Source organism: Penaeus chinensis, chromosome 35, assembly GCF_019202785.1.
Source record: "Penaeus chinensis breed Huanghai No. 1 chromosome 35, ASM1920278v2, whole genome shotgun sequence".
NCBI lineage: Eukaryota > Metazoa > Arthropoda > Malacostraca > Decapoda > Penaeidae > Penaeus > Penaeus chinensis.
The window spans coordinates 2,717,279-2,732,278 of NC_061853.1; the positions used below are offsets into that span (position 1 = coordinate 2,717,279).

The following is a 15,000-nucleotide window of genomic DNA, read 5'->3' on the forward strand; positions in this document are numbered from 1 at the left end:
ATGGTTAAAAGCAAAATAAATGTGCTAGACATCTAAGGTCATGTATTACTATAGTAAATGTTAGTGAAGGGTGGTTGAGTTAGTGATTAGTTGTTAAAGCTGGGCAAAGGAATTGGTGAGTGAATGGGTTAGGGTCGGGTGAGGTGATGTAAGGGGGTTAGATTAAGTGAAGGATATATATGCGTTTGAGGAAAGAAAAAGGTCAAAGCAGAAAGTGTGAAATTCTGTAAGGATGTCTGATAGGTTGGGAGGTCCGTGTAGGGAGGATAGGTGGGGGAAAGTAGAGGTACGGGCTGCTTCAAAACGTGGGCATGACAATAGAATGTGTGGGACTGAAAGAGGAACATTACATAAGGAACATAGGAGTGGATCGGATTGTGACATCAGAAAGGAGTGTGTTAGACGGGTGTGGCCAATAAGCGGGCGAGAGCCGTCTCCCAACGTCTGTTCCGATGAAATGGAGCTGACCAGGAGGAGATTGATAGTTTTACAGTATGTAATTTATTAGTGTGGAGACTTGACCAAAAAGATTGCCATCGATTATAGAAGAAGGTCTTAAAGTGTGGTTAATAATCCGTGGCTGGGATATGTGAGAAACGTGGTTGGATTGATATGGACATAGCAGCGTAGCGTGCTAGAGTATCTGCCTGTTCATTGCCGGGGATTCCAACATGACGTGTGGACAGGTAGAACAACCAGTTCTGGATCTTACAAACAAGGGGGTTGGTCGTGTGTATTGACTTTATGAGGGTTAATGAGTTACGGGAGTCAGTAAAAATTGTATAAGAGGAAGAGGGTAGTGAGTATATGTGTTTTAAGGCAAAAAGGAGAGCATACAGTTCTGTAGTAAGGATACTGGATTCAGGAGGGAGGGGGTATTTGAAAATACGAGTTGGGAAGATTACTGCAAAACCAGCACCGGAGGTGGTTTTGGAGCCGTCAGTGTAGACGGGAATACTGGAGGAATGAGTGGAGGCATGGTCAAGGAAATGGGTGAGAAGGACAGTAGGAGGAATATTTGATTTTGGTGGGTCAGGGTAGACAGAGGAGCAAATATGGGGGCAAGGTATAAGCCATGGAGGGACTGAATGGACAGAGAACGGGAGGGGTCGGAGATGGGGAAAAGGGGAATGGGAGAGGAGGGTATCCATGCGAGTGGAGAAAGGAGTAGGTAAACGTGGAGAAGAAGCAAAGGTAGGAAGTAGGGATCGTGGGATAGTTAGTTTAGTGAGGGGAAGTTGGTGGAATCGAGCATAACATCGGAGAGAGAGAAGGGCACGGCGTCGAGAGAGAGATGGTATGCCTGATTCAGTGTACAGGCTCTCAACTGGAGAGGAGCGGAAGGCACCTAGGGCTAAGCGAAGACCACAGTGATGGATTGTATCAAGATGGGCAAGGAGAGAAGTTGAGGCAGAGGAGTAGATATGGCATCCATAATCGAGAGTGGAGAGGATCAAGGTAACATGAAGATGAAGGAGAGTTTTTCGATCTGAGCCCCAGGATAAATGGGATAGGGTTTGTAAGATTCGGAGACGGCGACGAGCTTTTTCTTTGATGTAAAGAATATGGTCTCGCCAGGACAGTTTGGAGTCAAAAATGACGCCTAGGAATTTGCCAGAGGAACGGTGCTGTAGTGGAGTGCCATATAAGAAGAGTGGAGGTAGGGGACCTACACGTGTGCGAGAGAAAAGGATGGAGAAAGATTTGGAGGTAGAAAAGCGGAATCCATGGTCTGTGGCCCAGGGAGATAATGATGATATGGCAGATTGAAGAAATTGGTAGAGATTTGGTATGGATGTGCCTGAGGCATAGATGGTTAAATCATCAACATATAGTGATGACCGGGCTCCTGGTGGTAGAACTGAGACAGTCATTTACAGCAAGAAGGAATAAAGCGGTACTGAGCACACTGCCTTGTGGGACGCCTTCAATTTAAGGAAAGAAAGATGATGTGGCAGAGGCAATTTTGACCTGGAAAATGCGTTGGGAGAGGAAAGATTTTATGAAGACACACTACTGACCCATGTTTCCCCGTATGCCTCGAGAGGACAATTGTTGAAGAATATGGTACTTCCATGTCGTTTCATATGCTTTTTCTAGGTCAAAAAATATAGCTAGCATGGATTCATGGCGTGCAAATGCAGATGTAATATATGTCTCAAAATGAGCAAGGGGGTCAGCTGTGCTTCGGGCACGGGGAAAACAAAACTGGAAAGGAGAGAGAAGATTGTGAGATTCAAGATACCACATTAAGCGGAAGTTAACCATTCGCTCTAGTAGTTTGCATAAGCAGCTAGTTAGTGCGATGGGGCGATAGTCTTGAGGGAGGGTACCCGATTTATTGGGTTTCAGGGGAAGGGAGGATAAGAGCTTCTCGCCAATGAGAAGGACAAATTCCTGATGTCCATATGTGGTTGTAAGTTGTTAATAGGAAGGATAATGAGGAAGATGGGAGTTGTCGGAGCATACGGTAGTGAATACCGTCAGGGCCTTCATGAGTGTAGCGGCACGATTTTAGGGCAGCACTGAGTTCAGAGGAAGAAAAGGGAGCATTATGGGACTCAGCAGAGGATAGGGTGAAGATAATGGGGGTACGTTCCCTGATGGTTTTAATAGAAGAGAAGTGTGGAGAAAGGTGAGAGCCACTACTGACCTGGCTGAAATAGTCACCCAGTTCATTAGCGACTTCGGGAGGATCAGAGATGAGGGTATCTCAAATATGGAGGACGGGGGCTAGATGGGGGGGGATGTTTGCCTGATAGTTTATGGATCCGGCGCCAAACATTTGAGATAGATGTAGAGGATGTAATTGAGGAAACATAATTTCGCCAGCTATTTGTTTTACTATTTCGGATTGTACGACGAAAACAGGCAGATGCTCTTTAAAGGAGATAAGAGCTGATAGTTGATGAGAGGTACCTCGTTTGTAGCGGTAACTGTTCCTGGCTGCACGTTTTACACGGAGTGCTTTAGTGCAATCAGAATTCCACCATGGAACACATTTGGAGGTATAGGGTCTTGAGGTTCGAGGGATAGCTGTATGGGCAGCTCTTAGGACTGTAGTTATGAAAAATTGTATCATTTCTTATACGGATGAGAGGGAAGATGGAGGGGTATGAATAGTAGAGAGTGAAGTGAAAGTATGCCAGTCAGCTCTATCAAAGCACCAGCGTGGGGAGTTGGGAAGGGGTACATATGAAGTTGGAGAAAGGAGAACTGGAAAGTGGTCGCTATAGGGAAAGTGGTCTAGAACTGACCAGTGGAAATCTAAATGAAGAGAAGGGGAGCATAGAGAGAGGTCAATGCATGAAAAAGACTGCGTGCGTGTATCAAAGTGTGTGGGGCGATCTGTATTTAGAATAATAAGATCAGCTGTGGAGAGGAAGCGCCCTAGAGTTCGGCCACGGGTGTTGGTGATAGAATCACCCCAAAGAGTGTGGCGGCAGTTAAAATCACCTACTATAAGGAAAGGTGATTGAAGTTGGGAAATAAGGTTTTCAAAAGCAACAAAGTTAATGGGATGGGAAGGGGAGAAGTAGACTGAAATCACTGTGATCCAGCGGCGAAGAAAGATACGAATAACTGTACAAGGGACAGTGGTTTGAAAGGGAGATATGACATAAGGTGTTTTCTGGTTGATAAGTATGGACGAGACATAAAGGGAGTGTGGGGAAGAAACAAACTGGTAATTGGGGATTGGTATTGGAGAATGTGTAAGAAAAGTTTCTTGGAGGCATATAATGGATGGGTTATAAGAGGAGAGGATATGTCGGAGGTCAGGTCTGTGAGAGCGGAAACCGCGAATGTTCCAATGAAGGATAGTTATACTTTCGTTGATTTAGTGATAACGATTGTAGTACGTGTTGGAGAATTTGAAGGGGAAGGTGCTAGAGGGTGGGATAAGGAATGAGGTTATGGAGGTGCTGTTGTATCAGGAGGGGTATTAGGAGGTAGAGGGTCTGGGGAAGAGGGCACTTGTGATATAAGGGATTCACGTGTGTATCCAGGAGGGAGTGGAAGGGATAGAGGGGATGGTGGGAGGGTTAATATAGGTGGGGCTTGAGTCGGGGGGGATGGGGTAGGAGGACTGGGTGTAGGGGGAATATGAGTAGGAGGAGGATGGATATCGGCAGTCACTTTGAGTGTGGAGGGAGCGGGAGTTGTAGAATTTGAAGGTAGACGAGTGTCAGTTTGGGACTCGATTATGTAGTTTTGAATATCTTCAAGAGTTTCTGTAATGGAGTTGGTTGGGGAGTTTTGTGAGATAAAGGTTTTCTTGTGAAGGGGGGAAGAGAAGTCTGGTGTCTGAAGAATAGGGGCAAAGGAAGGTGGAGGTGATTGTGGCGTAGGGGAAGAGGGGGTGGAACGTTTATTCTGTCTACTGCGGGTAGTGCGGGGAGGGAGAGGGGAAGGTGTTGGGGCTGTAGTAGAGATTGGAGTGTCTGGATTTAGGATGGCAAAAGAATTTGACTGGGGGAGGTAGGAGGTAGGAGGTAGAAGAGGGGAAGTTAGATGGAGGGGGGTTAGATTTAGGAGAGGGTGTAGGAGCTTGGGAGGTAGGGGGAGTGGCAGAGTGATCGACATTACTGGAGTAGGGGGTAAGAGGAAAAACCTCGTCGACGTGCTTCCTGTCTGGCTTCACGTAGAGGGAGTCCAAGTCTGAATCTGAAGGTTGCTACCTCAGACTCAAATTTGTAGGTGGGGCAGCCTTTGTAAAATACATTATAGGGGCCGCCACAGTTTGCACATGTGCGTGATTGTGCAGAGCAGTTTGATCGAGTATGGCCAGGTTGGGCACATAGCGGGCATCTGGCTGTGGAATGACAGTGTTTGGCTGGGTGTCCTAACGCCAACAATTTTGGCACTGACGAGGAGGAGGTTGGTATGGTCGGACAGGTAGGGATTCCCCACCTATGTAAACATTTAAGGGAAGGTCATGTCTACGGAAAGTAATTTTGGCAATGTTGATGGATTTCTTACGATTTCCTCTGGGAGGAATGGAGTAGCATTGTACATATGTTGCATCATAGTCTGTGAGACAAGCGAGTAAGTCCTCTCCACAATCTGACCATTCTTTGTCATAGATTGGGCAATCTGTTGGGGAGATAGAGACAGTTCCGGTGCAAGTATTGAGGGTTGGATGAGGTTCTGTAGGGATGGGATTACCACATAGATCAGTTAGTTTTGTTAATGCTATAGCTTGGTTTTCAGTTGTTACTGTGACGAGACGGGTCGGGTCGGCTGCGAAAAGAGACTTTGCCTACTTGTTTTTGGAGGCATTGTTGGAAGAGGAGGGTGTTTTGAGAGTAGGGAGCTGTGGGAGGGATCACGAAAAATCGGTCCCATTTGGCTGGGCTAAATAGAGTATTTAGGATTCTTGTAGAGGTGGGGGTAGTAGAAGTGCGGGGACGTGTGGAGGAGGGAGTAGTGTTGAGGGGGGTAGTGTTACGGGGAGGTGGGCAATAAGGTTGTAAGGTAGTAATAAGGGGAGATGGGGTGGTTGATGAAGAAGGTTGTGGGAGTAAAGGTGTTGAAGTTGAGCATGTTGGGAGAGTAGAAATGTCTCCTGGGGGTTGGTTGTTGATTAGGGTTGATACTGTACTAGTATGCATTGATGATGGGGGAGTTGTTGCAGTGTTCGGAGCCGTGGTCAAAGGAGAGCTGGGATTGGGGCTATTTGATAAAGGGGCAAGCCTCATTGCCCCTATGATTGGGGTAATGTCTTCATTATTGGCCATGATAAGCCTGGAGTATGTTGGGGAAAAAAACAGTCCACCCCTCAGGGTCCCCTTGAGGGGTAAGGGCCAGGTATAGCAGGGGAATACCGTGCCCATGGTTCCCTCGGAACCATGGGCACTTTCATCCTTTCAGCACGGCTCTCACACCTTAGGAGGTGGATAGTAAAAGGGATTGGGGAAGAAACTGAAACGAAAAGTATGAGGGGGAAAAAAGACTATGCAAAATTAGTTGAGTCGATGGCTGAGTCCCAAGGTTGAGGAGTTCCCCATCATTGGGTCTCAGTCTCCGTCTCCAAAGCTTGGGGGGGGGGGGGGGTATGTTGGGGAAAGGATTGGGGGGGGGGGAGTATGTTGGGGAGAAAAAAACAGTCCACCCCTCAGGCTCCACTTGAGAGGTAAGGGCTAGGTATAAAGCAGGTTAATACCTCAGGCCATTCAGGACTGGCACAAAGTCAGCCTTTCAACCTTTCAGCACAGCTCTCACACCTTAGGAAGTGGATAGTAGAAGGGATTAGTGAAGGGACTGAAATGAAAAAGTATGAGTGGAAAAAAAGACCGTGCAAAATTAGTTGAGTCGATGGCTGAGTCCCAAGGTTGGGGAGTTCCCCATCATTGGGTCTCAGTCTCCACCTCCTAAGCTCCCCAATGACAACGGGCAAGGGATTGGGGTAGTTGTGAGATGATACATATACAGATGTGCAAAATAAAATTCTTTGATAGCAGCATTTTCCTTCCTTATTTTTTGTCCATTTTACAGGAAGAGAAATCTAGCAGTTGTTGAAGACAAGTGCAGTAAGTAACAGTAATGTCATATGAATAGGTCTTATAGAGACTTAAAGTTACTGTTTCACTGAAGTGCTTCCAAACCTTTGGCGATTGCAATGTAAGGTTGTAGGCAAGGTTTTTTCCTCTCTCCTTTCTATCAGTGCTTCTTCTCTTCTTCCACCATCTTCATCAAAATATCTGTTTCTTTCTCTTTTATTCTTAACCTCTCTCTCTCTCACTCTCCTAGTAAATTAAATTTCAAAACTATTTTACTAAAATAACATTCTCAATAAAACAAATCCATTTCGATCTTCATTTATTCATTTTTATATTGAAAACTGGGAATTATCTTTAGAGAATCACTGATATCTTTTCTATTATAAACTTAGATTTCTAATTAATGATTAATGGAAACTTTGTCTCCAAATAAATCTAGGAGAAACAAAAGCACCCCAAAATTGTGTTATTCTTTTTATTTCTTAAATAACATATTTACAGCATAAATGTTTTCTAAACACCTTCCTTCAATTTTAGACTTTAATGAAAAAAAAGAAAAAAAGAAAGTGAAGGCATCAGTTTCAGCCTAAGATCAGAATAAAAAAAAATTTGTCGAGCTCTCTCATGCCTCCAAGGATCTACTTGGTGGACCGACGAGAGCGCTTGTTCCACGAGAAGCTGGCAGCGTAGCTCTTGGCACGTGGGGGCTTCACGGGGGGGTCCTCGGCAATCCACTCCCAGCCATTCTTCTCGCAGAAGGCAACTGCTTCCTCTCTGGATCCAAAATCAACCTTGTGGAGATGAAGAAGGATGAAACAGGGGGGAATTAAGAAAGTAATAATAGTTATATTTGAAATCGATTAAAATTACTCTTCATTTAAGAGAAAATTACACAAAATCTAGTTCTTCCAATGCATACAAGAGCCCCATGGTCAAAATCAATACTACCATCTTTCCCATTCAATATATACAAATGTGATGATGAAACAATCCTTGAACACTCGTACCTGCATATTAGACAAGGGGTCACCTGTGGACGACCAGCCCATGAGAGGATTTTCCCATCTCTCTCGCTCATCAAACGACAAGCGCCACCTGCGGAACCACAAGACGCATTATCCTCTGAGAATGGTTCTCATCTTCGGTTAAATATTCTTAATGAAAAGGTTTCTTCCTTATTCATTCATGTGTGTGTAAAGAAGAGAATGAGGAGGAGGAGGAGGGAGAGGAGGAAGGAAAGAGAGGAGGAGGAGGGAGAGGAGGAGGAGGAGGAGGAGGAGGAGGAGGAGGGAGAGGAGGTGGAGGGAGAGGAGGAGGAGGGAGAGGAGGAGGAGGGAGAGGAGGAGGAGGGAGAGGAGGAGGAGGGAGAGGAGGTGGAGGGAGAGGAGGAGGAGGGAGAGGAGGAGGAGGGAGAGGAGGAGGAGGGAGAGGAGGAGGAGGGAGAGGAGGAGGAGGGAGAGGAGGAGGAGGGAGAGGAGGAGGAGGGAGAGGAGGAGGAGGGAGAGGAGGAGGAGGAGGAGGAGGAGGGAGAGGAGTAGGAGGGAGAGGAGGTGGAGGGAGAGGAGGTGGAGGGAGAGGAGGAGGAGGGAGAGGAGGAGGAGGGAGAGGAGGAGGAGGGAGAGGAGGAGGAGGGAGAGGAGGAGGAGGGAGAGGAGGTGGAGGGAGAGGAGGTGGAGGGAGAGGAGGTGGAGGGAGAGGAGGTGGAGGGAGAGGAGGTGGAGGGAGAGGAGGTGGAGGGAGAGGAGGTGGAGGGAGAGGAGGTGGAGGGAGAGGAGGAGGAGGGAGAGGAGGTGGAGGGAGAGGAGGTGGAGGGAGAGGAGGTGGAGGGAGAGGAGGAGGGAGAGGAGGAGGAAGAGGAAGAGGAAGAGGAAGAGGAAGAGGAAGAGGAGGAGGAGGAAGAGGAGGAGGAGGAGGAGGAGGAGGAAGAGGAGGAGGAGGAGGAGGAGGTTGAGGGAGAGAGAGGGAGGGGTAAGGAGAAAGGGGGAGGAGGTGGTAGGAGAAAGGGGGAGGAGGTGGTAGGAGACAGGGGGAGGAGGTGGTAGGAGACAGGGGGAGGAGGTGGTAGGAGAAAGGGGGAGTAGAGAGAAAAGGAAGTGGAGGAAGAAGGAGGGAGAAAAGGAAGTGGGGGAGGAAGGAGGGAGAAAAGGAAGTGGAGGAGGAAGGAGGGAGAAAAGGGAGGAGGAGGAAGGAGAGAGAGAGAAAGAGGGAGGGAGAGGGAGAGAGAGGGAGGAGGTGGTAGGAGAAAGGGGGAGGAGGTGGTAGGAGAAAGGGGGAGGAGGTGGTAGGAAAAAGGGGGAGGAGGTGGTAGGAGAAAGGGGGAGGAGGTGGTAGGGGAAAGGAGGAGGTGGTGGTAGGAGAAAGGGGAAGGAGAGAGAAAAGGAAGAGGAGGAAGGAGGGAAAAAAGGAAGTGGAGGAGGAAGGTGGGAGAAAAGGAAGTGGGGGAGGAAGGAGGGAGAAAAGGAAGTGGGGGAGGAAGGAGGGAGAGAAGGAAGTGGGGGAGGAAGGAGGGAGAGAAGGAAGTGGGGGAGGAAGGAGGGAGAAAAGGAAGTGGAGGAGGAAGGAGGGAGAAAAGGGAGGAGGAGGAAGGAGAGAGAGAGAAAGAGAAAAAAAATAGTAAAGAAGAAGAGGAAGAAGAAAGAGAAAGAGAAAGAGGAAAGGAGGAAAAGAGTAATTGAGAGACAAAAAAAGATGAAGGAAAAGAGTAATAGAAAGAGAAAAAAAAGGGGGGGGGGGAAGGAGACAAGGAAAATCCAGAGAAGGAAGAGCAGTAACAACTGAACAGCATCAACTTCCTACTCACAGCTGGATGTTACTGGTTCCTGACTGCATCGAGTTCTTGGCTGGCTTTTTGATCAGGACGCGCCTTGTCTTGATATGCTCCTCAGGGACGCCCGTAATTGGGGTGATGTCGGCCTGAAAAGATGTATAATTTTAAGGATCTTTGTTAAAAGGGGGGCCACGTTTTTTCCCCCGGAAGAATGACAATCGAGTAAGGGAAATGATATACACTAATTTTTGTCAAAATTATCATCTTTACCATGAGCAATTATGGTAGAAGGAATGACAACATAAATACTCATATCATTAGTAACAATAATCACTACTATTACTAAAATTATACATAAAAAGGAATAGTATAAATATAAGAATATAAAAATAAAACAGATCAGACAAAATTAAGCTGTTAGAAATTTTATATGCCAACAGAATTATGCATCCAAGTTCTACGGAGGATGCCAAACACATTTGGTTATATACCCGGTACCCACTTCCAGCAAAGTGTTTTGTAATATTTCCTAAAATAATCCAGCAGGCTCTTGTGGTTGCTCTCATATATTCCAATATGTTTAGAGCAAAGGAGTCTACAAAATAGTGGAATAACTTAGGATCACAGCCCATGCCATCCATTATCTCAAATGGGATACTTAAACCACTGGGATCATTTAACTCATTCCTGATGGGGATTTTTTTTTTTTTAAATGGGGAAAATGCTGTGCTCAATGTTTATATTTTTTGTGAAATGTCTCTACACATAGATGACTCTGCCTTACCTGATTTCACCTTTCCTTGAATTGGTGGGAAAATGTAATTTTTACTAGTGCTATGAATATCGCTGGTGTTATTTTTATTATAAACATTATAATTACTATAATATTATAAACAATAGTAATAGCAAAATAAGATAACGTAAAATATTTTCATAAAATAAAGAAACGAGACAGGCAGTACTCCTAATTGGCTCATTGGTGACTTAGTACAAGTGTAGCCACCTATGTAAAAACAATTAAACAAGTAAACTCACAGTGGGCATGGCACGGATACATGAAATGCGCTGTCGCGAATGGGTTAATGTTCAGTTGTTTTGCTTTGTGAAATGCATTTGCACATTGATGGTTCCAGAAGTGCACAGCCTCCTTAACATAGAGTTCCCCTGATTTCATCTTTCCTTGAGTTTGGGATTTTTTTTCAAATGCTGTTAATATCGATGCTATTATAATCATTATTGACAATATGATTATCAAAAATGCCATCAATACTAACAATATATAATAAAAAAGAAAAAAAAATCATGAAAACCAATAAACAAGAATAAACAGGTGAGACACACAGGGCTAGCTGTTGACTATGTACTTGTTTAGCCACCTATGTATCAACACAATTCATAAACTAAACCCACAGTGGCCATGGCATTTATATACATTCCATCCCAAGTGGCAGTGGGTTCAGAGATCAATTAAGAAATTTAATGAATAATACACAGAGTGCAATCTCTCTTGCTCCCATAAGTAGGCCTTTCCTTCATCCAGGTACTCCATTGTTCACACACAGATGCTACGACTCAAAAATTGGAAACCTCACAAGCCCTTTTAACCCAGTGCTGATGGGCATGGCATGTATGTACATGACATGCCCACTGTGAGTTTACTTTATTAATTGTTTTTACACATAGATGGCTACACTTGTACTAAGTCATCCATGAACAATTACGAGTACTGCCTGTCTCTCCCATTTACCCTTTTCCTTTATTTACAAAAGTATTTTACGCTATCTTATTTTGCTGTTATTAATGTTTATAACATAGTAATTATGTCTATAATGAAAATAACACCATCGATATTCGTAGCATTGGTAAAAAATATATTTTTCGCGCCAGTTCAAGGAAAGGTGAAATCAGATACGGTCTACTAATCAACTCCTTTGTGGCTAAGCACTAGCAGAGCCATCCATGTGCAGAGACATTTCACACACACACACACACACACACACACACACACACACACACACACACACACACACACACACACACACACACACACACACACACACACACAAAGATCACAGCATTTTCCCTGGTGTCATTGGGTTAATCTATTTTCACACACATCACAACTGTCTAATTACAGAGAAAACAAGTATATATAAAAACAGGATGATGTATATAATATCTTCGACTCACACATTCACCCAACACAAACAAACTCAATTTTTTTTCCGAAGCTTGGCATCCAACCAAATACTTACAGGAGCATCGATAGTGATGTAACCAGAGAGTGCCTTCTGATGCTCTACTTCCTCGGCCGAAAGCATGGACTTCCGAGCATCACGAGGCTCCACCTGCTTGACGCTGAGATCATCCACCCATCTTGTCGCTGTTGTGCTAAGGGCACGCCTGTGTGATGTGGTAAAATTTTAACGTCACGTATATTTTGTAATGGAACTAAGTGAGATAGGAATATCAATTTAGTGATAATCATTTTCTCTAATACCCTATTTGGGAATAAAAACTTTTTAAGACTGGTATGCATGATATTAGCTAACTACCATGGTTGATATATCTTTTATATGAAAAACTGTAGACTATCCTATTTTTCTTTATTGCATATTTGATTGCAGTGACTTCTTTTTTGTTAAAATTGCCTGCAAACAGTCACAGAAAAAAGACAATACCTTACAATACTTGATACTACTACACTATCCAACAGGCTTGGAAGTACTCCTGAAAAACTGGGATATTTGAGTATAACAGAAAAATAAGGATGAAATCACCTGGAAAATTTCTTTCAGAATAATTATTACTTTTATTGTGCATTCCTTATTAATTCAACCAAGGGATTCTAAAACTTTTACTACTGCATCCTCTCCAAAATGGTTCTTCCTTCTACACCTGCCTTGCATCTTTATACTCCACCAAACCTACTTGGGTTTTGAAAGATAGGACAGATTTCATAAACACAAAAAATGGCAAACCCTTATATAATATAGAAATCTAAAGTTGGTAAAGGCTTTTTCATTTTAACCAAACTTGGTGTTAGCCCGTGCCCTTGTTAATTAAATGAATATAATTAGAGAAATTCCTACTTTTCCTCTAGGAATATACTAACGCTTATGTTAAGAATGACTAAGTACACTTTTCAACTATATGTTTTAAAGACCACTTGTACCTCCTACAGTGTCTTTTCCTCAGCGAAAAAATTAAAATGAGTTTCTGGATTTCTGACTTATTTCTGAATCCCTAGTTTAGTGCTGCTCACTGGGGGTAACTCCTACACCTCTCCCATCCTGTTTAACCCCTCTATGACACTATCAGAAATCTCTTGGCATCACTGACTCCAATGACTTCTGACAACTGTTCTACTGTTTGGCCCGGGAGTCCACTACATGCAGCAGTATTTTCCGCTCGACGCATTCTAATTTGTCCCAACGCCTATAGTTGTACCTGGCATGACAAGTCAGTTTGTTATGACGGCTATAGGCATGGCCCAGCAGATACAGGTTAAAATGGACAAGATTCCACAGACGGTTTCTAAATAGATAGGGCCTAGACTATTTCTCTCGTTTTTGTTTCAAATGTCACAAGGGTAAATCGGCTTTTAGCAATGAATTGTAACCTGAATTCTGGCAGATATATATAGCCACTTTTAGCAATCAGAGGGTTAAAGATCCAAGAAAAGCAACAGCCATGAATGGCCACTGCATCCTATGATAAATGAGCATGAAAACAAGGCATGGGAAACACAATACTTCAAAGTACAATAGCAAGTGAAGTGGGGGCTCTGCTGTACAACACTGAACCACTAATGCTGCCATTCCTCCTTTCTGCAGCTTCGTTTCTCGTAAAACTGATTTCATTTGCTTCCTTGGATACTCTTTCTCATCTTATCCTATCCTTTTGTTAATAATAACCTTTATAGGACTTAAAAGACTGTATTACCTGGAATGAAGCAGACCTTTTCAACTTGGATCTGTCCTACAACCAAGTCAGTGTTTTTATGGTCATGATCGGTAGCTAAAACTTTAATTTCACTCATATTAACACAGCTTAAGCCATGTTCACAGAGAAGGGATTGTGACTTGGTTACCCATGGGATCTATAAGAAGGTAGATTTATTCAACATATGGGAACCAACCTTTTATAATAACACAGGGAAGACCAAAGTTGTAGTAAGCCAACATGATCAATTGCCATCAGAATAATGGGCACACATAAATGAACTCTGAGTATTATTATTTACCAGGAATTTCCAACATGAATATCAACAATACAAAATAATCTAACATGCCACAACCATGCAAACCCAACCTAAAGTTGCAGACATTTTCCTTTTTTCCCTTTTTTCCTTTTTTTCTTTTTTGGCTGTGGCTATGTTTATGGTATCGTAATGCAATTTCTATTGACTATTTTTCCACTGGGTCCAGTGGAATTCTCGAAATCTACTGTAATCACAGTACTAAATAGCCACCTCCCTACCCCTACCCAGGAAAACATAGATCCTCAATCCTCCACATATTCATGGCAGGAGAGAGCATCGGACAAAGTCCTGTAAAACTAGTCAACAGACACCACATTACATTACATAAATATAGTCACTTTTTTTTTCTATCAGATCTAGCCTATGCTGTATCCACTAGTAAATTTGATAATGTTTGGCAAGTATCATACCCTAATGACCTTAAAAGCCCTACTCTCCCTGAGCCAATGATGCTGTCATGATCCACAGCTTTTTTTCTCTTGTGAACAGAAGTAGCAAATACTATCGTTAAATGTGAAAAATTGAAGCGGCAGATGACAACAACACTGTCATGTATAATATTCAGCAAGCTATACATCTGGCATTAGTCAGGGAATTTTAAGAAGTCCTCGTCTTAATCCTTTAGTGACAGGTGTGGAAAACTAAAAAAAAAAAACTACGCTCTGGTGATCAATGGCAACGCGCCGACTTTGAGCACGGGAGTTCGGTACATCAAGCCGAATCACCGCCTTTGAGCGCTTTGACGCGGCATACAGCCGCACGCCACATTTCGAACGGTTTGTGATGACGTCCAGAGACATGACCCGTCAGGAAGAGGTTAATAATAGGCAATATGGATGTTTCTTTACAATTGCTAGATTTAGATGCATAAACAGAGATTTTAGGATTATAATAAACAACTTCAGACTTTCACTTTCTTCAGGTCTCTTTCCATACTTGTATGTTATATCTGACATCATTACCTCTATCTTTTCCTAATCCTCATGATCTTTTGTAGAATCATTACCAGTTACAGAAATACTACTAAGAAAAAAAGGAAAAAAACATAACAAGAGTAAATAAGAAAAGTCAATATTCAAATTACCTTCCTCTTCAGAACTCTCGGACAATATGTATTATAAAGTAGTGGCAGAGTTGGGTAATAAAACGTACATGAAATACAAACAATACAAACCAAGACAAAGTTCTTCTATGGCAATATGTGTGCAAATGCTTCCCAAGGTGCTATACGTAAAAGAAAAGAGAAGATCCCCCAATTTTGCCTGTCGCTCATCTTGTTTACATTGCGAGGGTGAATTCTAGACGCATATTACTACCACGGGGGTCCAGGGGACAGAGCCCCTTGGCTAGGGAATATATACCCCGGTGTTAGGTTAGGACGTCTTGTTTAACAACCGCGGGGGTATTGTTTTACCCCATAATTTCTGATATACTTCACGCCCTCCCCTGCTATCAGGACTATCAAATCA

At 43.6% G+C, this 15,000-nt stretch overlaps 1 protein-coding gene across 1 annotated transcript in view; it reads right to left on the bottom strand.

Annotated features, from left to right (window-relative positions):
- Positions 1–6,961: 6,961 nt before the first annotated feature.
- The window catches only part of LOC125044529 (NADH dehydrogenase [ubiquinone] iron-sulfur protein 4, mitochondrial-like), an 8,575-nt gene continuing 536 nt past the window's right edge, over positions 6,962–15,000 (bottom strand). Inside the window, exons 2-5 of the mRNA XM_047641225.1 lie at positions 11,523–11,670; positions 9,301–9,413; positions 7,508–7,595; positions 6,962–7,291 (exon numbers count right to left, since the gene is read on the bottom strand). Coding sequence (XP_047497181.1) covers positions 7,139–7,291; positions 7,508–7,595; positions 9,301–9,413; positions 11,523–11,670 — 502 coding nt within the window. The 3' untranslated portion in view covers positions 6,962–7,138. The remainder of the gene's footprint in view (positions 7,292–7,507; positions 7,596–9,300; positions 9,414–11,522; positions 11,671–15,000) is intronic.